At 40.3% G+C, this 24,164-nt stretch overlaps 2 protein-coding genes across 7 annotated transcripts in view; one reads left to right on the forward strand and one right to left on the reverse strand.

Moving 5' to 3' along the window:
* Positions 1-16,819, forward strand: part of LOC143018606 (uronyl 2-sulfotransferase homolog pip-like) — a 163,845-nt gene extending 147,026 nt beyond the window's left edge. For all 6 annotated transcript variants that reach the window (XM_076174112.1, XM_076174113.1, XM_076174117.1 and 3 more), the window contains exons 8-9: positions 12,478-12,638; positions 13,288-16,819. In XM_076174112.1, the coding sequence (XP_076030227.1) occupies positions 12,478-12,638; positions 13,288-13,448 (322 nt within the window). In that variant the 3' untranslated portion in view covers positions 13,449-16,819. The remainder of the gene's footprint in view (positions 1-12,477; positions 12,639-13,287) is intronic.
* The window catches only part of Vps8 (vacuolar protein sorting 8), a 94,213-nt gene continuing 75,136 nt past the window's right edge, over positions 5,088-24,164 (reverse strand). The window contains exons 22-24 of the mRNA XM_076174111.1: positions 10,951-11,137; positions 9,110-9,242; positions 5,088-7,437 (exon numbers count right to left, since the gene is read on the reverse strand). Coding sequence (XP_076030226.1) covers positions 7,288-7,437; positions 9,110-9,242; positions 10,951-11,137 — 470 coding nt within the window. The 3' untranslated portion in view covers positions 5,088-7,287. The remainder of the gene's footprint in view (positions 7,438-9,109; positions 9,243-10,950; positions 11,138-24,164) is intronic.

Raw genomic sequence — 24,164 nt, forward strand, 5'->3', positions numbered from 1 at the left:
CGTCCACGCCGGCAATTAATCTCTAGACTTCTTAGGCACATGACGTGCCCCCCCCCCACACCCCGTACGCATAACTTACTGGTTAATAAACGCGCAAATCGTCGTACCCATGTTTCACTATATGTTCCCCTTGCAATAGCAAACATGGCAGTGAGTAGGATTGCTTGTAATTGCTTGCTGCTTGCAACTTGCAACAGTGAAATATGGGACGATACGCGAATTGGTGGCGCGCACGTGAACGGAGAGCTGACGGAACTAGACGAATAGGCGAGTGTACATGCTGGACCGTGAGTGCAGTGCCGTGCAACAGCGTGCATGCCGGACCGTGAAATGTCGTGCGACAGTGTGACGCGCCTTCGTGGACACGGAGCCACCCGACCAAGCACTACCTGCCGCGGCCGCAACCCGTGCACGGAGCCCAGCTGGCCCACGCATGTCACGCCCACCCAGCCGAGGAACTCTTACAACGCCTCAGCTCCCTCGCTGCAATATGTCACTGCAGGAGGTAGTGACCAACTGCCTCTAATGAGCCCTAAGCGCTCGTTCACCTGGCATCAGGTATGCCCTCCTCCAAGACCACGGTCAGGGGCACTTACGTCTTGTCCAGTGTGGCTCACGGTTCCTGCCGGACGCCGAAACCCGATACGCCACCATTGAACTGGAGATGCTTGCGGTCACCTGGGTTGCATCCAAATGCAAACTATATCTGTTTGGACTGTCCCACTTCACATTGATGACGGATCATCGTCCGCTCATCTCCATCCGCAACTCCTACACCCTGGACACCGCCGAGAACCCCCGCCTACAGCGGCTTCAGGAGAGATTCTCGTTCTTCGTCTTCACGAGCTCCGGTCTTCAGCCCTACGCTGACAAGGACGCCGCGCACGTCAGGAGCGTCGTCACCGGCAACGCCGGCACTCGCGGGGACGATCCGTCGCCCGACGCCGACAGGATGCTCCAGGAACTCCGAGCTGGGGCACGGATGGACCCCGCCTACGGTCACCTGCTTACCCGCGTGTCCTCCGGATTCCCGTCCAACCGCCTCACCCTACCTAGCTCCGTCCTCCCGTACTGGAGGCTCCGGGACGCCCTCTCCGCTGACGGGGAACTGGTACTATACGGCCAGCGTATCGTCTTCCCCGCCGCCCTACGGAAGCGCACACTGGCCCGTCTCCACGACAGCCACCGCAGTGCGGAAGCCACCAAGCGACGGGCTATGCAAACCGTCTTCTGGCCCGGCATCGACCTCGACATCAAGAGCATGGTGGAGGACTGCGAGCTATGCCAAGTGCTGCGCCCTGGCCAGCAGCAAGAGCCCCTATGTGCGACGACCACCCCACCCGGCCCTTCAAGTCCGTGTCTGCCGACGCCTTTCACGTCGCAGAAAAGCCATTCCTGGTTTTAGCGGACAGGCTCTCAGGTTGGTCCGACATCGTGCCCTGCAGCCAGGACACGACGGCTACCAGAGTCATCTGGAAGTTCTGATACTACTTCCCGGCTCGCGAATAGACGTACCCCTCGCGATAATCCTTCGATCGCAGGGGGAGGGGGAGGGAGGTGTATCATAATGTAGTTGGTATAGGGTACTAGCATAGTGTATGGTACAATAGTGTAGTGGCGTGCCCTGGCCAACAGTGACGTTCCCCATACAAAAACCCTTTCATACGGCCAACAAGGCCCCTTCTCATACGTGTACTAGGTGCGGCAGCGTCTTCGCATACGCCTGCAATTACTCTCTAGACTTCTTAGGCACATGGCGTGCCCCCCCCCCCTGTACACATAATCTACCGATTAATAATCGCGCAAATCGTCGTAACCATGTTTCATTATATGCTTCCTTTGCAATAGTAAACAGTTGGAAGAACATAAAATCAAAAAATGAAGGAGACTGTAAGAGACAGTAAGGCCTACACTAGGCAGTTCCATGTCTGTTACCACCTATCATCCCTATCTATAATGTTATCTAATATTCTATTGAAACAACCAATAGCTACAGCTCTCACTATATGGTTACTATGTCTATTCCATTCTTTAATCAGTCTAATGGTAAACCAGTTCTTGCCTATTTCATTCTTAAACCTCAATTTGTCCAATTTAAACCCAATACTATAAATCCTACCCTGCTGTCTTAATATGATGACCTTACTTGCATCACCCTTGTTACAGCCCTTGACTCATTTGAATACCTCTATTAGATCACCCAACACTATGCCTTTCTAGAAGAGTGTATGTTAAAATACCTAGGCCTGTCTTCATAGTTAAATTTCTAAGCCCTTGTATCATTTTGGTCATTCTCCTCTGTACTGATTCTCGTGAATTAATATCCATTCTATAGGACAGAGACCAAAACTATACTGCATAGTCAAGGATGAGTCCATTGCCAGATAGTTTAATAATAACACCTGCTCTCCAGTTTGTTCCCATCCTAGCAATAAATCCAAATGTCCTGTTAGCCCTATTCCTGGCACTAATGCAGTTTCCTGGATTTACGGTCAGGACACACTAACACTCCTAAGTCCTTTTTACATTGTTTTCTCTAATATGACATCATCTAAGCTATACCTGCTGGCTGGGTTAAATAATCCTATTTTTAGCACAATGCACTTTGAGATATTGAAGTCTGTTTGCTATTTCACCAACCATGCAAACAATTTGTTAAGATCTTCCTACAGTATCCCAGCATATTCCCCCAACCTAATATGGCTCCCTATTTTATTGCCATCCACAAACTTACTACCATCACTATTAATCCCAATATCCAAATAATCTATATACATAATTAACAGTACGGGACTCAAAACCGAGCCTTGAATAACTCCACCAGTAAAACTACCTCATTTGGATTTCATACTATTAATGGTGATCCACTGTTTTCTGTCACTAATCCATGTTCTAATCCGTTTACTTTTCCTCTCATGCCATTGGCTTTGATTGATTGCTTTGCTAAAGTCACAGTAACTATCATTGTTATCAGCTGCCTTGTAAACATTAGTGTAAAATGAAAAAAGATTAATTACACAATCTACTCTTGGTGAACCCATGTTGTGAGTCACCAATCAAATTATGCTTTGTGACGTGATTCCCGATACTATTCGCTATTAATGATTTCAGGATTTATACCTATAACCACCATAAAACTGACCTGTAGTAGTGCACAGAAGATTTATCACCTTTATAAAAGCAGGAGCAATGACTGACTGCCCCAAGATATAGGAATGAATCCATTGTCAAATGACTTTCTAAATACTTCCATTACCTGTTCACAGATTTCAAATTTGTGGTCTTTTTAGTACTCAGAAAAATTTTGTCCAGACCTGGGGATTTTGTAGCTTTAAGTCTATCAATCTATTTGACTACAACCTCCTTCCCTCATCCCCACTGAAGATCAGGTTGCAGTCAGGTACCATATCTATCCTTTTTCATGTTGTAAAAGTTAAGAATATGGGTCTATGAGATACCTGAGATCAGTAATGTTGAAGGCCAGTATGAAGTGGGTAGAGTTAAGCCCCGTCCACATGGAGCATCACGCATCAGCGACTTGATGCAGTCGTCGAGTTGAAAACTTGACACTAGCGTCCGGACGGGCTGCATCACTGCGAATACCTTGCGCGAGCAACCAGATCTCAGTCATCATTTGGCTTTCACGGGAGGGGGATGTCTGCCGACGCTCTACTCATGAAATCATTAAACCACCACAGCTTTGGATTGTATATATTTTTCGTGCCAGCACCAGACTTCTTTGATGCATTGATGGCAGTCATTTTCCCGTGAAACTGTGTTTTCAGTGTATGAAGTTTTTTGGTAATGTCTTCATTCCGCACATTACATTTTGTTAAAGAATATAAGTCAGCTTTCGATGCTTGTACTTTTTATATTTCTCATCTTATATTCTTTGCACTTGATATTCCAAATGGCTGGGTACTGCTTTAGTAGCTTAATGAAATGTAATATAATAGTCTTCGTCGACTCGAACGGCTTTGTGGAAGTTGCTTGTGCCATTGTATGAAACTAGAAGAGCGAAGCAGAGCGCATCCGTCCTCTCCCTTCAACTGTCATTGACACACTGCGCAGCGATTCGAAATCAGTATACCCCATGACTGCTTTCATGATGCTGCGACGAATTGAAAGTCACGTTTTTCAACTCATCGCTTCAATACATCGAATATCAAAATGCTCCGTGTGGACAGGGCTTTACAGCTACACTTATGGTGGTGCAGATGCAATTATCTATCAGTGATTTACAAACCTGAGACAAACTCCATATTTTGACCAACTATTAGTTGAAAATTCCATCAACTTTTAAACTTTCAAGAGGTATGGGTAACTTATAATTGCCTGAAATGACCATTTATCTAATTGCAATATACAGGAAAGAAGCTAAACTCATGGGACAATTTTTGTTTTTCTCCATCATATCTTGTTTTGAATTCACTGAAAGTCTGTTTTTACCCAAGATTCTGCTGACATGTGTCAGGTGACTAGGTATACATGAACTAAGCTTCCAAATATTTTTCTTCTTTTGATTTTGTGAATCTTTTCATAATGAATAGTTCATTGATCTTCTTGAGCTTTTATCCATCTCCATTACTTTACATTTTTTGGCATTGATTTAATGTTTTTTACATTTGACTACACATATTGTTAACATTTTTTGGCATTAATTTTAATCTTTTACATTTGAATATACATTCTGTCTAAATCTTTACTCTTCTTATGATCTTTATCTACAAACATATTAGTGTGGGTTGTTGTACCTTCCATCATGTAATTTAAGTACAGTATACTAAAATTATTACAGGTGCCAAACCTAACCCTTGTGGAACTCTGCTTGTCACCTCTCTCCAACCTGACATTTCGTCTTTCTCTACTGTTCTCATGTGCTGGTCTTTCAGGAAGTCCTTTATCCATTCAAGGAGCTTGCTTGCAAGTCCTCCTATGATTCAATTTATATTTCAATTGCCTATAATTACATGAAATTGTATGTGAACAGGAAGTACAATATACTATTTTTTTTTTTCAATTACCGTACATGAAATTATGAGTATGTGAACAGGAAGTACTATATACTATTTCCTTTTATTTATCTATTTATTTTTTTTTTTTTTTTTAATCATATTTCTTTTCTTTTGGTGGACACTTGTCACTTCAGCCAGGGTATTTCAACTTTCAAGTGTAGTCAAAGCAAAGCAGGGGGTATTCACAACCTGTGGGCCTGGGAAGGTGTTGTGAATATAGGTTACTAATTATTTCTAGTTTGGTTAGCAAATCTGCCATTCTTATGCCAAACTGGTGGGTACAGTGTAGACTTCTATCAAAACCTTAAAAGGACTGCAAGGCCAAAAGAACTGCAGGAAATAGGATGCTGTATTTGCTCTTGATGTGCAAGTGATATTCTTATAATATCAAAGCAATGGATGTCTAAATTGGGGTATCTACTTTCTGCATACAGACTTCGTCACTAAGGTACTGTGGAAAGCACCATTGATGAGGCATAGCCTGAGAAAATATATGATGACTAGCATTTGAAGGACTGTGGGTGAGGCAGATGAGTAAGATTGAAATCAGTGGTGAATGGGAATGGGATGGGTGGCTACCACCCTTATAAGGTGGAAGAGGCCCTTTGTATATAGATAGATATAGATAGTTTTGCAATGTATGAGCATTTAGTGCAAAATCCAAAGGGGTAATCTGCTGGCTCTCACACTTGTATTGTTGTTAAGGAGAGACTGGAAGTGAGAAGTAAAAAAGGTACTAATCTATCTAGTGGGGTTTAGACCTCCTCACCAATAAGAAGTTAGGTCTTCTGAAAAGAATAATTAAAGACAACAATTTATCAAATGTTTGGCTACCACATGCAGGTACCCATTGCTGGTCCCAAGCCTTGGTCATGTTGTAAGAATGGATGGAAGTATATATCCTTGGAGAATATATTAATTAGTGGTGCCAGAAGTGAGAGCAAGAGGTAGATTAGGGAAAATGTGGATGAACTGGGTGAATAAAGCCATAAGAGCTAGTGGTCAGAATATCAAGTGAACAAAAATGTCCATGGGTGACAGCTGAAGGAGAATGCATAGATTAAGGTGACAACCTGTACAATGAGAGGTACCACAGATAAACTCACAGTACTGCTCAGGAAGAAACAAGATGCAATTTCCACATGCTTTAAGAAGGAAAGTGTGAAAAGGACAATATATCATTCAATCCACTACCCCAGGTCACTCATATAAGGAGACCCATGGCTCCTTGAAAGGGACAAAATAATGGGAGTCAAATACATGAGGACTCCTCCCATGTCTAACCACCTTACTTTGCATATAATTGATACATACATATAACAAGGGCATTTTCCCACTTACAAGGGAGGTAACCTAAGTCAAAAGGCAAAACCCCACTCCCACTCATTTCATCCCCAAACTTAAAAAGGTAATAGATAACTGGGAAAAAAAAAGTCAGATCAATCCATTAACGATGGGTTGTAATGGCAACTCCCCTCGTGTATTGAGATGCTGCTTACGAAAAAATTCATCCATATATACATAGCTCTTTCTCTCTCTCTCTTTCACACACACACACACATACACATGCATGTACGCACACACACACACTGGTAAATATATTTACAATTTTTGATTGATGCAAATTTATGTAAAGTGATGACCTTGTGGAGCCATTTATCTACAAATTAAAGAGTACAATTTGTCATTTTTTCCTTTCATTTACACATTTAAACTTCATCTGAGAACCAATACTCATCCAACTGTGGTGCTAGATGCCTAAAATACAAATGCACAAAATGTACTCTGTAATTAGATTCAAACTTGAAAATTTGTGTCAAATGGCCAACAGTATTTCAAAATATATTTTGTAAAGCATTTATTTACACAGTGCTATTGACAGTCTCACTAACACTTAACTATTTTTAATGGATATCTATCACCTGTTGTATCAGCATCATGCTGTACAGGTCATAATCTATTGACCCCAAAATCTGATATCTCTTCATTTACAAAACGTGAAAATCTGAACACGTGAAAATCAACCCAATTCAAAGGGAAGAAGAAATAGTAATTCAAATATACACATTTATAATAGATTTGTTCCACATCTTAGAAGCAATATGTCTATAATTAAATTACAAATCTTGATCAATACTTTATATTTGAAGATCATTAGTTACTTCATTGGTCTTAGCAATCTCAGTGGAATGTTGAGATATTTGCTCTGCATGTCAATTATTCCCATTTCTCACAGACATTGGTAATCAGTAGTAGTATTTTATATCACAGTTCATACGTCATCCAAATCTATTGTGATTGAAGGAGGTGCCAGTCTCAATGCGAACTGATGAGAAAGGGGGTCAAATTCATCCTGACTGGCAGCGCTGGGCGAGTTTTTTAATGATGGCAGTACGACGGGGGAGGATGCAGCAGCTTCTTCCTGAAAGATTATGCGTGAACATGAACTTCTGTGGCAATTTTCTGGAACCTGGTCACTGAAACTTTATCTGTAGCTGTTCATGGGTCATATTAGAGTTCCCCATCCAAAAGGGAAGATTCCCTAGATGAAAGGTTATCAGTGGATGTCTGAATTAATCTTGCTGAGAATTCTTCTTATCTAATAATGGTGTTGACCTTTCCTGAAAAATTATCTTGGTCTCCCTAAAAGTGGGCAGCTTCCCTTCCTGCAATTTTTCACTGTCAACCCTACACTTATTATGGAAACATATTTTCCCAACCCAACTCTGTGATGAAATAAACCTTTTTCACAGGTCCGAGATCAGTTTGGGTACTTTAATGTTACACGTGATAATGCAGATAAAAAGGATTACGAGTCATTAGTTACACTTGAACTACTGGAGTTCCCTCATACTCAAGTTACCCTTCAATATAATGTTAATCTATAGACTGTTTAAGATCACAAAATACAATTTCACTCAGTTATGGGGTTGATCCCAACAAATCATGAGTAATACACTCATCAAATGTATATAACTGTTCTGAAGATAATTTAAGTAATAACACCAGAAAAAAATTAGCATGACTCTAACATGGATTCCTTTTACTGGGAAAAATAATCCTTACAGACCACGAGTTAAGATTCCCCTAAATTATCTTCATATATGTGGCACAAAATATACTTGTAAAAAAAAATTCACACATTTAAACCAAGATACCATCTATGGAATCCAAAAAAAATGTCCATGAACAAGAACCTGAATTAGATATTTGTAAAAAGAAATTTTGACAAAGTGACATTATCTCCACTGTAAACTGGACAAAAAAAATATATATATATATATATATATATATATATATATATATATATATATATATATATATATATATATATTTATGACAAAAAAAAATTATATATATATATATATATATATATATATATATATATATATATATATATATATATGAATACATGACCCAATCTGTCTTTTCAGTTTTCAATAAAATGTGTAATAATGAGTTCTACTCTAAAAATCTTGTACTTCAATTCCACTCCCCTAAATAATGTGGTCCAAAACAAACATATATACATACTTATTGCCCTTCACCCTTGTAATGGGGTGGCCAAGTCCAAGTACACATTGAATTATGTATATAGTATATTATTTACCTTATTTTTCAATTTAAAGCTCAGTATAATTCATCTACACCTTAACTAAATTTGAAGTGGATGCAAGATACCCTAAACAACTATGTACTGTACTTTCATATTCTAAATTGTATTATGAAACTCAATTATATGAGAAGTTATTCTTACAAGTTTATCAATTTTATAAGGTAGCATTTTTATGCTAAATGTAAGAATTAAATTCATGCCAACTTACACTTCCTACATATATTTTGATGTTTAAAACCTGACATTAAGAAAAAAATCAACAGGACTGTACACTTTACAGATTTTGTTCTAGCAAATTTCAGAAATCATTCAATTATATATTCTGACTGAGATCCCCATTACTGAAACAAATTTCAGCTGGAGGTCCACCCCTTGGCTCAATATAAATATCCAGAATTATCCAGAATAAAATCCATATAAATGTTACCATAAAGACATTAAACTTTACCAGTTTAAGAAACTCAAGGAACATACTAACCTTATCTTGTTCATTTTCTTTACTTCCTTCTGGATCAGTGGAATCACTTCCAGGCTGGACATCTGTTCCACCTTCACAGATAAAACATTGTGGACCTTGCCCCCCACATTCAATGTGATATGTGTGCCCACAACTGAAAAATATAAAAATGTCAAATTACAAATAGAACTGAACCATGTATTTTAGTGACACAAGCTCTTTCAGTAACAATGACATACTTTGTTGATTTCATTTTGTAAAAATACTCTCTTTTTTCTCTCGATACTCTATGCACCTTAATAAAATCATATGACACCAAATAAAAGTTATCATATTTGATTATATGGATGAAGAAATGATAAAGAAAATACTAACTACACTAATAAGACCAAAACTTGAGTACGCAGCATCACTTTGGACACCCAGTACCAAAAAGAATATTAAGAAATTAGAAAGATTACAACCAAACTAGCACCAACTCTCGCCAAACTAACATATGAGCAAAGACTATCCAAATTGAACCTACCAACTCTGGAACAAAGAAGAGAAAGAGGAGATTTGCTGACTATCTACAGAATAATGAAAGGAATGGAAGTTTTAGACAGGAACGACCTGTTAGTGTGGGACAACGGTAAAACGAGAGGACACGGAAAAAAACTGAAAAAAGATAAGTTATAGAAAAAAACTTGAAAAGGACCAGTTTCCCACACAGAGCGATAAATACATGGAACAAATTAGACAACAAAACAGTATGTGCAAACACTATACAAGATTTTAAGATAAAACTTGATGCGGAGAGATACAAAGATGGGTCACCACAAGCATCGCTCCCCTCCCGTATATTACAACTAGGTGAATATATGCCATTCTGTTGAAAGGACTTGAACATTAAAACTATCTATCTACATACCAAGAGCTTCTTCCCTTCATAAGGGAGATAAGCTAGCCATGGCACACATCCACCCCCACCAATTCACTTTCATCCATCACCCATTTATTTCTCCCTAATCTTAGTTCCTTGTGGATGAAGAATTATCCATCTCCTGCCCACTGCCCAGGTCAGAAGCAATTCAGCAAGACACAGCACATCCATAGCAAGGCCACTTCACTAAATCAGCAACCCCCCTCTCCATCCCCTCATGCAGAAAATAGAGAAGATGGGGAGAAATCCCTTTGGGTTGCATCAAAATATCATCCACATACAATCTTCCCCTACTCCCCCACCTCCCCTGCCCCCCTCCACCAGTTTGATGATGATAATGATAATAATAGTAATATTAGCTGTTGCTTCAAGTTTAATTGACTGGAAACTCAGTCTCAATGTGGCTAAGATGGTCCTTGGGCCTTCCCACATACATCTCTTGGAAAAACTTAGAACTACTGTTAGTGTTACATATTAGTGTGGGACTGCATCACTAGTTTAAAGCAGCAGCAGGAGGGAAGCAATTACCTTTCTCACTTCTCTACATGTGATTAGATGGAGAGAATACAGTTGAATTTAACAGATAATTAGTCCAGAGACCAAGTATCAGCCCTTCAGTGCTGCACCTCCAGATGGAGGTGAGGGTATTGATGAGGTCTGAAGATGGGCAACAGAGAGACAATGTTCTACTATGTCCATCTTGCAGGGCCACCACTTACAAGTACATATCATTATTCCATCATTGGATTATAAATAATGGGAAAAGCAACCAACTCTTTCAAGCCTATATATTTGGTTCAATTACAGCATATCATTCATAATTGACATCCTCAACAAAATTGCAAAACAGTCACCCCAAAAAGGATTACTCACAATGGTTATGAACATTAAGAATTTCATCTCTATGGTAAACAATTTAGATGACACTGAAAACCCCTACCTGTGCACAGCTGCCTTTGAAGTGTGCTGAAACCGTCCATGACAGAGTGAGCAGGATGTATTATGAATAACCAATGGACCACTTGCATGACTTCTTTGTGATGTCAGATACCGCAACTGGTCACCTCGGATAATTCGCACCACGGTTGAATATAAAGTTTCTTCATAAATATAACGTTCCACCATTCCTAAACAAAATGGAAGAAAGGGGTTATAAATTTCTTTTAACTCCCAACTAAGCTAAACATGAGATTATCCATGATGATATTTACATTGATGACACAAAAAATGGTTGAATTTATACAAGTTGAACCTTTTGCCCTTAGAGTTAATGCATCACATAGTATTAGCCAGCCCCTAGATTGGGTAATGGACCAGTCATACAGCATTTTTTCTCCTAAATATAGACTATTCTCCAATTAGAAAATAATCATCACTTTTGCCCTCTACTATCCCACCTTTTTACAACTCTCACAATCTCTCCACATGGGGTACTGACTGTACAAGTTTTATGCAGTCAATATTTGTGAAACTTTACTGACACCTTTATGGACCAGAATCTAATGCAGTCTTTTATAACAAGACTGATCTCCACTCAAAATAGATACCTTTCACTTTGAATTTCTCCTACCTCTCCTTTCTACCACCTTCCTTAAGTCTCTTCTTTTCCACCTCTGACAAAAGGGAGGAAGAAGAAGAAGAAAAAAAAGAGAAAAAAATAAATAAATAATAATAATAATTATAAATCTTACCATCTCTATGCCTCTACCTTTTAGTGTGATATTGCCTTCAATGATAGAAGTGCTGGCTTATCAGTTATGAAATTCTACCAGCCAGGAAAAAATATATACTGCCTCCTATAACAGCTTAATTTTGAATGATCATGGCTACTAATACATACATACATACATACATATACCAACGGCTTTTTCCCCCTAACACGGGGACCAATAATAGGTCATATGGTGGTCATACAAGAATCATTTCCCAACCTTTCCATCTTCAAAACCTATCAAAATATTCATCCCATCTGGAGGTTGAGGCTGGCTCTGTCTCCAGATCAAGTCCAAGATCTTCATCAACCCCTTCCCATTTCTTTTTCAAATAAGGAAAGCTGACAATCAGTAACTTCTCCCCTCCTACTCCACACTAAAACACTGTAAATAAATGTCTAAAAATTTTCCCTGGAGAGGTCAATAGGAGGGCTGAGAACTATCCCTGAGTGGCTGCAGTTTTAAAACCAGAGCCAATGAAATTCATGAATCATGGTTAACATGCAATCTTTCCTACTGAACATTATCTTTTACACACTTTCAAGGAACTTGCATATATCTTTGAAATATATGTATGTGTATGTAAATTCCTTGTGACTGCACTTCCAGATGGAGATTGGGGTGTGGACATATTTTGAAGATTGGTAGTAGGGAGAGGATTCTTTCTAACATCCATCACACATAACCAATATAATCAGTTACCCACTACCCCCAGTATATGCTCTTGCCCCTTCTTATACATTTTTTTTTTCCAGAGAAATTGGAAATCAAGATGCACTAGCCAAAGCAAAGCAAGTTGTGAGCCAGGCATACAGTGTGGTTGGTCTGGTGGCAGACATGGATACCTCCTTTGCCCTTATGGAAACTCTCATACCTCGCTTTATGACCAATGCCACAAGAGCATATGGAAAATTAAGTAGGTATTTCCATATTTCATTCACTCTATTTTTATTCTTTAATATTCTGTTATGACCAGACAACCCAAACCATAACCAAGTTGGTGAAATACAACTACATATCAAAGGGCTTCTTCCCCTTTAGTGGTTCTTAATCTGGGGTACCTGTATCCCCAATGGGTATGAGACATGATAGCCGGTGCATGGTACTATATATTTACAATGAGAAAGCAAAGCAAGGTTTGTATCACTATCCTTTTCATATGTGCACTGTATTTGTATTGGAAGGGGGTACAATAAATTTTTCTGAAATATCTAGGGTACAGGCACTGAAAAAGATTAAGACCCACTGTAATAGAAGTAGCCAGCCAAAGCATGCACCTACCTTCCACCAATACCACACCTTTCCAAAACACATTTGTTTCCCTTTTAAAAAGAATTATAAGATATATATTTTGGTTGAAATGTGCCACTTCTGAAAGCTATACTATTCTATCTATATACCAAGGGAGATAGCTATCCAAGGCACACACTCACTCTCACCCACTTCACTCCCATCCACCACCCATTGACTATACTATTAATATATATATCTACACTGATAATATTAGTTAATAAACCTTCAAAAAATTATTTATCCTGTCTGACTGATTATTCATTCTTTCACAGAAAAACATGAACAGGCTGTAAACAAGAATCGCAGCAAACCAGTGGTTTCAAAAGAAATAAAGGATATTCTAAGGGATCGAATGTCTCAAGATATTGAATTTTACCAGTTTTTAAAGCAACGTTTGTACAGACAAGCAGACATATTCCTTGCAAATAAGTGAAACAAAAGAAAAGGCACCTCTGTATGACAGAAAAGTGAATGTATGTAATGTGTTTTGAGACAATATCGAAGACATTGATGACGTTGAGTAAATATGCATCCGTTTAAGGATGCACTTGGGAAAAATAAAAATAAAAAATAATAGATGGAAGGTAGTTTATCACAAGTTAATAATATGAAACCCTATTGAAATACCACAGAATTGGCTGCAACTAAAGATCAGCTTCAGAGATAGAATCCATTTTTTTTTCTTTCTTTTTTTTTGGGGGGGGGGGGTCCTTTTCTGGAGATATCTATAATGGCAGACAGTTCTATTGCTTGCATCAAGCAATACCAAAACTTCCTAAATGCTAGATAAGTACCAATCTTAACAAATAATATATAATTCTTTTGGAAAAAAAAATATGTATGCATACAATGGCTTCTTCCCCTTTGTAAAGGAAATGCCCAAGTCAAAACAAGCCTTGACTCCTTACAGGAGAAAATTACAAAAAGGGGATTCCCTAGTCCCCTCACTCCACCCCCATTTAGTTACCTTTTACAACATGCACAGGAACAAAATGGTGGCATTCTTATATCTGTGCAAATGACCTAGTAGTTGTGTAGGAGATAAACAGCAGTAGAAACAAGGTATATCAAAAGTTAAAATGTGGCTCATCATTCCTCAATGAATGAGAATTTGTCTCTGAACATAAAAGAATTCTGCATGACTCTGGTCCTTTGTGGTACCACTATAAGTTCCTAAAATACTGACAGCATATAACTATGCAGTCAAAATTTTTAGTACAGGGTGGAAGAAATATGTAACTAAAATAAATAGCTAAAAAAATTCCCTTACATCAAATTAATAACATGTATGTACTTTTAGAGTTTCTATTAGATATTCAGAACCAATACTGATACAAGGATGAAAATATATCTTGTTCTTAATTTTAGTCATAAAAAAATAACAAACTTTATATTTGTTCAATGAAGACAATCATTAAGCAAGCAAATTAGTCACGCTCCATATGATAACTTGAATATTTTATGCTTAATGTATATCATGTAGTCCCTTATAGGGAATGTGCTGAATAACACAATACTGGGAGACAAAGTGTCTCAATCACACAATGAAGTGACAACAATGAGGCCTGGTGTTTATTCTAATTCAATAATTGGCATAATATCTCTTCAGTAAATTTGTTTCACATAAAACATACCTGATGATCAACAATAATTACAATTCTTGCCTTAAATTTCACTAAGAGGAAAACCCATAGCCCCACAGTGACTGGCAACAGTCCCTAGGCCCTCCCACAGATCTCTCTGTGAAAAAATATTGGACTGTTGCCTCTGTTGTATTGATATGGGGCTGTTTCTAAGTCATGAGCTGCAAGTAGTAAGAGGAGGGGACAGTTGCCAGTTGTCAGCTCTCCATGTGTGAAAATGTGTAAGAAATACGACTGAAGTTGACTGAGAGAGATCTTGGCCCCAGTTCAGAAATGTCCCCTCAGGACTGCACCTCTTGATGGAGGTGAGGAGTTGACAAGTTCAGAAAATGGGCAGCTCAGCTGTCTATTTTGTAGGACCAACACAAGCAGATGTCATTGGTCCCACCTGATAATCAAATACCATAATGATGGAGGTTACCTTCAAATGTAGGAGTAAATATTCCCATTTACCACCTGTGGTAAGGGACCAATAACAAGTACCTGCAAGTGGGAATCCTGCAAGATGGGCGTCAGAGAGAATCACCTCCCTCCTGCCCATCTTCAGAACACATCTATGCCCTCACTCCAAAGGACTGACACCCTATCACCAGGTCTATATCAACTTAACTGTATTTCCTCCACCTTTTCAAAAAAGAAAAGCTGGCGATTAATGACTGCTCCATCTGATTGCTACAACAAGCCAGTAACAAAAACTGCACCACAGAAATACAACACAGACAGTCCAAGGTTTCTTTCCAGAAGTATCTATGGGAGAGCTCAAGGACTACTGCCAGCCACTGTGGGGCTGTGAGTTTCCAGTCCAAGCCCAAGGTAGAACCACATACAGATTTAGATTTAGTTATAATAGACAGGACCTCACATGCATAGCTCCTTTCCTGTATATTACATACATACATATACAAAGGGCTCTTTCCTCCTGACAAGGGAGGTAGCCAAAGTCAAATGGCATAATTCCACATCCACCCATTTCATCCCCACCCATTCCACTCCCATCCATCATCCCTCCCTCCCTCTCATCTTGGCTCCTCATGGATGACAGGTCATCTTTGTATCTCTCCCATCACCCTGGTCAGACACAATGAAGCAAGACACAGCACATCCATAGCAAGGCTACTTCATTCAATCAGCAAACCCCCTTTTTGTCTCCTCATGCAGAAACATTGAAGACAGGGATAAATCACTTTAGGCTACATCAAAATATCATACAAACATAACCATTCCTAAAACCCCCTTCCCCCACCCACTCCCTTCCATTCATCATATTATCATCCATACAAATCCATTCTCCACTCAACCCTATCTTCTGCCTTCTCCCCTCTTGCTCAACACCCCTTTCACCCCATCTATCCATCTCATCCTCAGTCACCCCCTCACATTCATTCCATTCACTTCTGCCTTCCATACTTCTTTTACTAATCTTTCTTCACTCATTCTTTCCGTGTGTCCAAACCTTCCCAGTACTCTTTCCTCAACCTTACCTTCCATCTCCTTTTCCACCCCTGCTCTCCTGCTCACCTCCTCATTTCTTACTCTATCCAACCTTGTAACCCTACCATACTTCTCAGACATTTCATCTTAACACACTTAAATTCTTCCTCTCATATATTCCATGTTTCTGCCCTATACAGTGCACACAATCACCTGTATATTACAATAAGATACATTCACATTACCTGCTCTTAATTAACTGAAATCAACTGAAGTTTTGTTAAACTCATAATAATTGCACACACACTGAATGTGACAGAAGGGAAATTTAAACATGCAAGTTGAAGTCTTTGTTGTTACTGTTGTTCTGCCTATGGCAGCAGCATCATATAAGAATACAGGAGCAATGGAGGAAACCAATCACCCTCATGGATTCCTTCCAAAGATCCTCTACCCTTGATATGTTATGTTCATGTCTGTATGTCACCTGAGCTGTGCAAATTGTGAAAATATCCAAGGTTGTATATGAACCATTACTCAAGTTTGAGTGATGATAAAAATATTGTGATGTCATTTTGACACTGTCACTTCCTTCTACAGGTTTGAGCAAACATAGGACCTTATTTTGCTCATGTGTTTTATGTGCTAGTCTTCACTACATGGTGCAGGCATTTGCAGCTCAAGATAATCTAATCTCAAAACAATCATGCAAACTAAAATACAAAAAGAATCTGTATTGTTTTATTAACCTCAGAAAGAAAATATATGAATGACCCATGTAAAGGTAAAGAAGATAACAATAATTGTTGCCTTAAGTATCACATGAAGGGATAAGGTAGAAGGGTCACCATATAAATGAAGCTGCCCTGTTGTGGAAGTGCTCTTGTCTCACTGCACTACTTCTGACCCAGGCAGTGGGCAGGAGGCAGGGATGACCCTTCATCCACACGGAGCTAAGATGAGAGGGAAACAAATGGGTGGTGGATGGGAGTGTAATGGGTGGGAGTGGGTGTGTGCCTTGACTGGCTACCTCCCTCATATGGGGGAAGAGCCCCTTGGTATATACATACATACTTATACCAACGGCTTCTTCCCCCTTACAAGGGAGGTAGCCAAAGTCAAACACATAAATCCACTCCCACCCATTTCATCCCCACATACTCCACTCAAATTCACCATCCCTCCCTCCCTCCCTCCCTCTTTTCTTGGCTCCTCCTGGATGATGGATCATCCTTGTGTGAGGACAGGAATTTTGAAGGGATATTATTTTTGGAATTTCGTTTTATTTATGTTTATTTATTTGAGTGTTGACTTGAGAGACGGTTTTACTCAACCAAGAAGCAAAGTAGAAAATAGAGCCTTAATAGACCATGAATTTATTCTATTCTATGTCTGCCTATCAAGATGTGTTGGCAAAGATCCTTACTATAATCGTTGAAGAAAAACATACAATAGGAGATAGCTACAAATATATTTCAGCTGATTTTGGTTCAACTAAAGTTTCGAGACGACATTAGAATGTTCTCGAACATAGCGGGCACACCGTAGCTCCGCCCACCCGTGACGTCACTAAACACGTTTGGACAGAGGCGTAAACTAAGGCCATTAATTTTAAGAGTAATAGGAAAAATTCCCAACTTTCAGTTCAGGATTCCACTAGAGAAATAGTTTAGGGAGAGATTGTAGCAGCTAGGGGCTCTGTTGAGAAGCGAAATGAAGTTTTACGAAATAATACAACAGGGAGGTTAGTAGTTTACCCATAGATACGAACACATAGCCGTCTCGTTCTTTTTGTGCGCAGCTAAAATTTTAATCTGATGCCAAAAACGATTCCGATAACAGGTAATACGTTCTGTAAGATTAATGAAAACAAATGTCAATATGTGAGTTAAATGATATAGTGCAGATATAGTAGGTAGATAGTTATTATTATTATTAAGTTTTGAATCTGATGCCAAAAACGATTCCGATAACAGGAATTAAAAGGGTTTAAGGGAGTGTACTTCACAAACACTTTGCGTATATACATTAGCTATGAGGGTGTAATCCTTAGAGTACAATTCTGTCTGTGATCGTTCTCTAATAAGAATACGGGGTTGAAGGTAGACACAGTGTTGGAAGTAGACACAATATTGTAAGTAGACTTATACAGTGACCGGAAGGTTGGAGCGTAAATAACTACGTTTTTCCACGTGCCTGTGACCTTACTTATGATGCCCATAAGCAAAAAAGAAAACTGTGTTATTAAATATCTCGCATACCCATATATTTTTCATATTGTAAGGATCAATAGATTGTCTAGTTGGAGAAAACCACAATATACTTTTGTATTTCCTTACTATATTTTTGCTTCAGTGTAATAATTAACACATAGCAGACCTTCACTTATATTCTTTTACTACCCCCACTTGGGCATAGGCCTTTTCGCTACCCAGAACCAACCCCGAACGACCTGAGGAAAGGGGACGGAGTCAGACGTGAATAACAAGGAGCAGTTTCCATTTATGGTCAGATATATCCATATAGACGATTGGGTGGTGGCAGCGTATACCTTGATTTTTTTTATTTCCCAAATCGTTCTTATGTGGGTATCTCTGATCACTCCCATTGGAGGTGCTCTTGGTTAAACACATCCTAATCAATCGACGGCACCACACTTGCATCTTGCCCATTGCCTTGGATCAGAAGCAATGTAGCAAGACACAGCACATCCATAGCAAGACTACTTCATTTAATCAGTGAGCCCCCCTCTGTCCCCTCATGCAGAAAAAGAGAAGATGGGGAGAAATCCCTTTAGGCTGCATCAAAATATCATTCACACATACTCCCTCAACACCACAACCCCCATCCCCCAACACTGGTATATAGATGTTATATAGACTGATAGCCTCAAGTCTCAAACTGGAATCCTGCAGCCCCACAGCAAAGTGGACAGACCTTGGACCCACCATTTTACTGACTTTACAATGTTTCACTTGTTACATCTTTTTCAAGTACAGAGACAAAGTATACAAATTTGAAGTTATATAAAAGCCAGACAGTGCAGAGTAACTCAGAACAACCAAATTTCTGGGACAAAAAGACTATACAATGGAGTCCCCCAGGGGGCAACTCCCTCAACTACATTATTCAACCTCTTTACAAGTGATTTTCCAATACCAGGTTCACAAAATAACACTAAAGCACTCCCTCATGCAAATGATCTGACAATAATAATCCAGCATAACAAATAAAAATTAGCTAAGAATTCCCAAGCATACTTAGACAAATTAGAACAATGGGTTAGAAATAATAGAATGGAACCTCTCCTCAAAAATCATCAGTAACATTTCTTGTTAAGTGTATTTGGGAAGGCTTATGGGAGGGTCTTGATTGAGAGGATTAGGAGAGGAACAGAGGGAGTAATTGGTGAGGAACAGTGTGGGTTTAGAACAGGTAGGGGTTGTGTAGATTAGATTTTTGTGGTAAGACAGATATGTGAGAAAGCTATAGGAAAAGGTAAGGATGTATTTTGGGCTTTTATGGATCTGGAAAAGGCTTAAGACAGGGTAAATAGGAAGGCACTGTGGGAGGTTTTGCAGATATATGGGATAGGAGGAAAGCTGTTAAGAGCAGTCAAGAGTTTTTACAAGAGTAGTAGAGAGTGGTGGAGAGTTGATGGTGGAAATATGTCTAGAGAGTTGATGGTAGCAAATACAGTGTTTCGGAAGAAAGTCAAGCATAAGTACACATGGGAGAGGGTGGTAGATAGAGTGTTAATGGATTATGTAGTGGTAAATAGGATTATGATAGGAAGAGTTAAGGATGTACATGTGCTAAGGGGAGAGGGTGGGGGAATATCAGATAATTTTTTGGTGGAAGGTAAGTTAGTAGTAGTATCGTATGGCTTTCTTACACCTCCAACTTTGTATTTGCTAGCCAGTCTATGAATGTTTGATTTGCTTCATAGATAGTCTGGTAACCCCTGGCACTGCTGTGATTGGAAGGTAAGTTGAGAGTGGAGGATAGATGGAGAAAGAGGAAAGGGACAAAAGGTAGGGAGGTGCTTAGAGTGAACTCTCTAAACGAAGAGGAAAAGGAGAAGGAGTACAAGAAGAAGCTGAAGGAGGAGTGGGAGGGAGTGAAGGATAGAGTAGAGCTAGGTGTGGAGGAGGAATGGGGATGGTTCAAGGAGGGAGTCACAAAGTGTGCAAAGGTGGTGTGTGGAACAAGAAGGACAGGAGGAAATAGAAGTAAGGGTAGTGAATGGTGGGATGAGGAAACAAAGAAGGTTGTAGAAGAGAAGAAGCAAACTTTCATAGTTTGGTTACAGAATAGGACGAGGGAGTCATATGAGAGGTACAAAGAAAAGAGAAGTAAAGCAAAAGGTAAAGGAGGCAAAGAGGAGAGCAGATGTGAAATGGGGTAAGAGTATGACAGAAAATTTTGAAAGTAATAAAAAGATGTTTTGGAAAGAAATTAAGAGAGGAAGAGGAGGCGAATCAAGTAGAGAAGAAAAGGTAAAAGGTGCAGATGGAGAGATGATAATGGAGAAGGCAGTAAGGGAAGATGGGCAGAATATTTTAGGGAGTTGCTAAATGTGAAGGAGGATAGGGAGGGAAAGATAGTTGCAGTGGGAAATGCTAAGAAAATGACCGTGATGAGTGAGGAAAATGGAGGAGAAATAAGGAGGGATGAAGTGAAGGCAGTTGTTAAGATGATGAAAGCAGGTAAGGCACCTGGTCTGGATGGATGCCATGCAGAATGTCTAAAAAAAGGAGGTACAGTGATGGTGGACTGGTTGGTGAGGTTATTTAATGTTTTGCTGGAGAGAGGGTAGAGTGCCGGAGGACTGGAGGAGTGCCTGTATAGTTCCACTTTACAAGGGAAAAGGGAACAAGTGTGAATGTAGTAGTTTCAGAGGGATTAGCTTGTTAAGTGTAGTTGGGAAGGCTTATGGGAGGATCTTGATTGAGAGGTTAAGGAGAGGAACAGAGGGAGTAACTGGTGAGGAACAGTGTGGATTTAGGATGGGTAGAGGTTGTGTAGATCAGATTTTGTGGTAAGACAAATATGTGAGAAAGCTATAGGAAAGGGGAAGGATGTTTTTTGAGCTTTTATGGATCTGGAAAAGGCTTACGACAGGGTAGAGAGAAAGGCACTGTGGGAGGTTTTATGGATATACGGGATAGGAGGAAAGCTTCTGGGAGCTGTCAAGAGTTTTATGAGAGTAGTAGAGCTTGTGTCAGGATTAGAAATGGAGAGAGTGAGTGGTTCAAGGTAAAGGTGGGACTTCATCAAGGATGCGTTATGTTGCCCTGGCTGTTCAACTTATACATGGATGGGATAGTGCAAGAGGTAAATGCAAGGGTAGTGGGTCAGGGATTGGAGATGGTTAAAGAAAATGGAGAAAAGTGGGAGGTGAGCCAGCTGTTGTTTGCGGACGACACTGCGCTTGTGACAGGATCGGAGGAGGGATTGAGGAAGTTGGTGACAGAGTTTGGGAGAGTGTGTGATAGAAGAAAGCTAAAGATAAATGTGGGTAAAAGTAAGGTGATGAGATGTACAAGGGGTGAAAGTGGCAGTAGACTGGAAGTGAGCATTAAGGGAGAGCGACTGGAGGAAGTGGATAGTTTTAGATACTTGGGTGCAAATGTGGCAGGAAAAGGTGGAGTGAAGGTGGAGGTAGAATGTAGATTGAGAGAGGCGAGTAAATGCCTTGGTGGATTTAAAAGTGTAATGAGGAATAGACATTTGGGAATGGATGCTAAGAGAAGACTGTATGAAGGAGTGATTGTGCCAACAGCACTGTATGGGGCAGAAACATGGAACATAAGAGAGGAAGAGAGAAGGAGTTTGAATGTGTTTGAGATGAGGTGTCTGAGAAGTATGATGGGGGTTACTAGGCTAGATAGAGTGAGAAATGAGGTGAGGAGGAGAAGAGGGGTTTGAAAGGGAGTTGGGAGATAGGGTTGATGAAAGAGTATTAGGATGGTTTGGACACATGGAAAGAATGAGTGAAGAAAGACTATTAAAAGAGGTATGGAAGGCAGATGTGGAGGGAGTGAACATGAGGGCACGTCCTAGGATGAGGTGGATGGATGGGGTGAAGGGGGCTTTGGGGAAGAGGGGAATGTCTGTTGAGGAAGGATGGGAGAGGACAGAAGACAGGGGTGAATGGAGAATGGTTGTATATGGATGATGTTGTGATGCATGAGGTGGCATGAGTGGGGGGATGGGGGGTGAGGTAGTATGTGTGAGCAAAATTTGACGCATCCCAAAGGGATTTCTCCCCGTCTTCTCCTTTTATGCATGGGGGGACAGAGAGGGGGGTCGCCAATTTAATGAAGCGGCCTTGCTGTGGATGTGCTGTGTCTTACGACACTGCTTCTGACCCAGGGCAGTGGACAAGGTGCAGGGATGACCCGTCCTCCGGGAGGTGCTAAGATAAGAGGGAGGGTGGAGGGGTGTGGTGTGTATTCAGGGATGGAATGGGTGGGAATGATTTTATGCCTTTTCCTTTTTGGCTACCTCCCTTGTAAGGGGGAAAAAGCCTTGGTATATGTATGTATGTAGTAGAGCTTGTGTTAGGATTAGAAATGGAGAGAGTGATTGGTTTGAGGTAAAGTTGGGGATTGGACATGGTTAAAGAAAATGGAGAAAAGTGGGAGATAAGCCAGTTGTTGTTTGCTGATGACACTGCACTTGTGGCAGAATCAGAGGAGGGATTGAGGAAGTTAGTGTCAGGGTTTGGGAAGGTGTGCGAAAGAAGGAAGTTAAAGACAAATGTGGGTAAAAGTAAGGTGATGAGATGTACAAGGGGAGAAAGTGGCAGCAGACTGGAAATGAGTTTTAAGGGAGACGGGAGGAAGTGGATAGTTTTAGATACTTGGGTGCGAATGTGGCAGGAAAGGGTGGAGTGGGGGTGGAGGTAGAATGTAGATTGAGAGAAGCGAGTAAATGCCTTGGGGGATTAAAAAGTGTAATGAGAAATAGACGTTTGGGAATGGATGCTAAGAGGAGATTGTATGAGGGAGTGATTGTGCCAACAGCACAGTACAGGGCATAAACAGGGAACATAAGAGAAGAAGAGAGAAGGAGTTTGAATGTGCTTGAGATGAGGTGCCTCAGAAGTATGATAGGGGTTACTAGGCTAGAGTGAGAAATGAGGAGGTGAGAAGGAGAACAGGGGTGGTAAGGGAGTTGGGAGATAGGGTTGATGAAAGAGTACTGGGATGGTTTGGTCACATGGAAAGAATGAGTGAAGAAAGATTAGTAAAAGAGGTGTGGAAGGCAGATGTGGAAGGAGTGAACATGAGGGGGGGAGCTAGGATGAGATGAATAGATGGGGTAAAAGGGGCATTGGGAAAAAAGGGAATGTCTGTTGAGGAAGGACGGGAGAGGACAGAAGATAGGGGTGAATGGAGAATGATAGATGATGTTGTATGCATGCAGGAGAGTGGCTGGGGGGGGGTGAGGAAGTATGTATGAGAAATAAATTGACACAGCCAGAAGGGATTTCTCTCCGTCTTCTCCTTTTCTGCATGAGGGGACAGAGAGGAGGGTCGCCGATTTAATAAAGCGGCCTTGCTCTGGATGTGCTGTCTTGCAACACTGCTTCTGACCCAGGGCAGTGGGTGATATGCAGGGATGAACCATTGTCCCGCAGGAACCAAGATCAGAGGGAGGGGGGGTGGGGGTGGGAGTGGAGTGTGTGGAGGTGGAATGGGTGGGAGTGGAGTGTGGAGGTGGAATGAGTGGGAGTGGATTGTATGCCTTTTTTTTTTTTGGCTACCTCCTTTGTACATACATACATACATATCCCGAAGGCTTTTCCCCCCTTACACGGGGGGTAGCCAAAAAGAAAAAGGCATAGAAATCACTCCCACCCTTTGTAAGGAAGAAAAAGCCTTTGGTATATGTATGATATTTCTTACTTTGTCATGCTTCCAATATTATTTTATTTATCTATTTGTTATTTATTTTATTTTTTTTTTATTATTATTATTATTTTTTTTTATTTTTTTTTGGGGGGGGGGCTACTGCTGTTACTACTACTAACAGTTATGGTACAATATCATGATGTCTAGGTAAAT

This window comes from Oratosquilla oratoria, chromosome 35, assembly GCF_046742065.1.
Source record: "Oratosquilla oratoria isolate Oo_2021 chromosome 35, ASM4674206v1, whole genome shotgun sequence".
Classification (NCBI taxonomy): Eukaryota; Metazoa; Arthropoda; class Malacostraca; order Stomatopoda; family Squillidae; genus Oratosquilla; species Oratosquilla oratoria.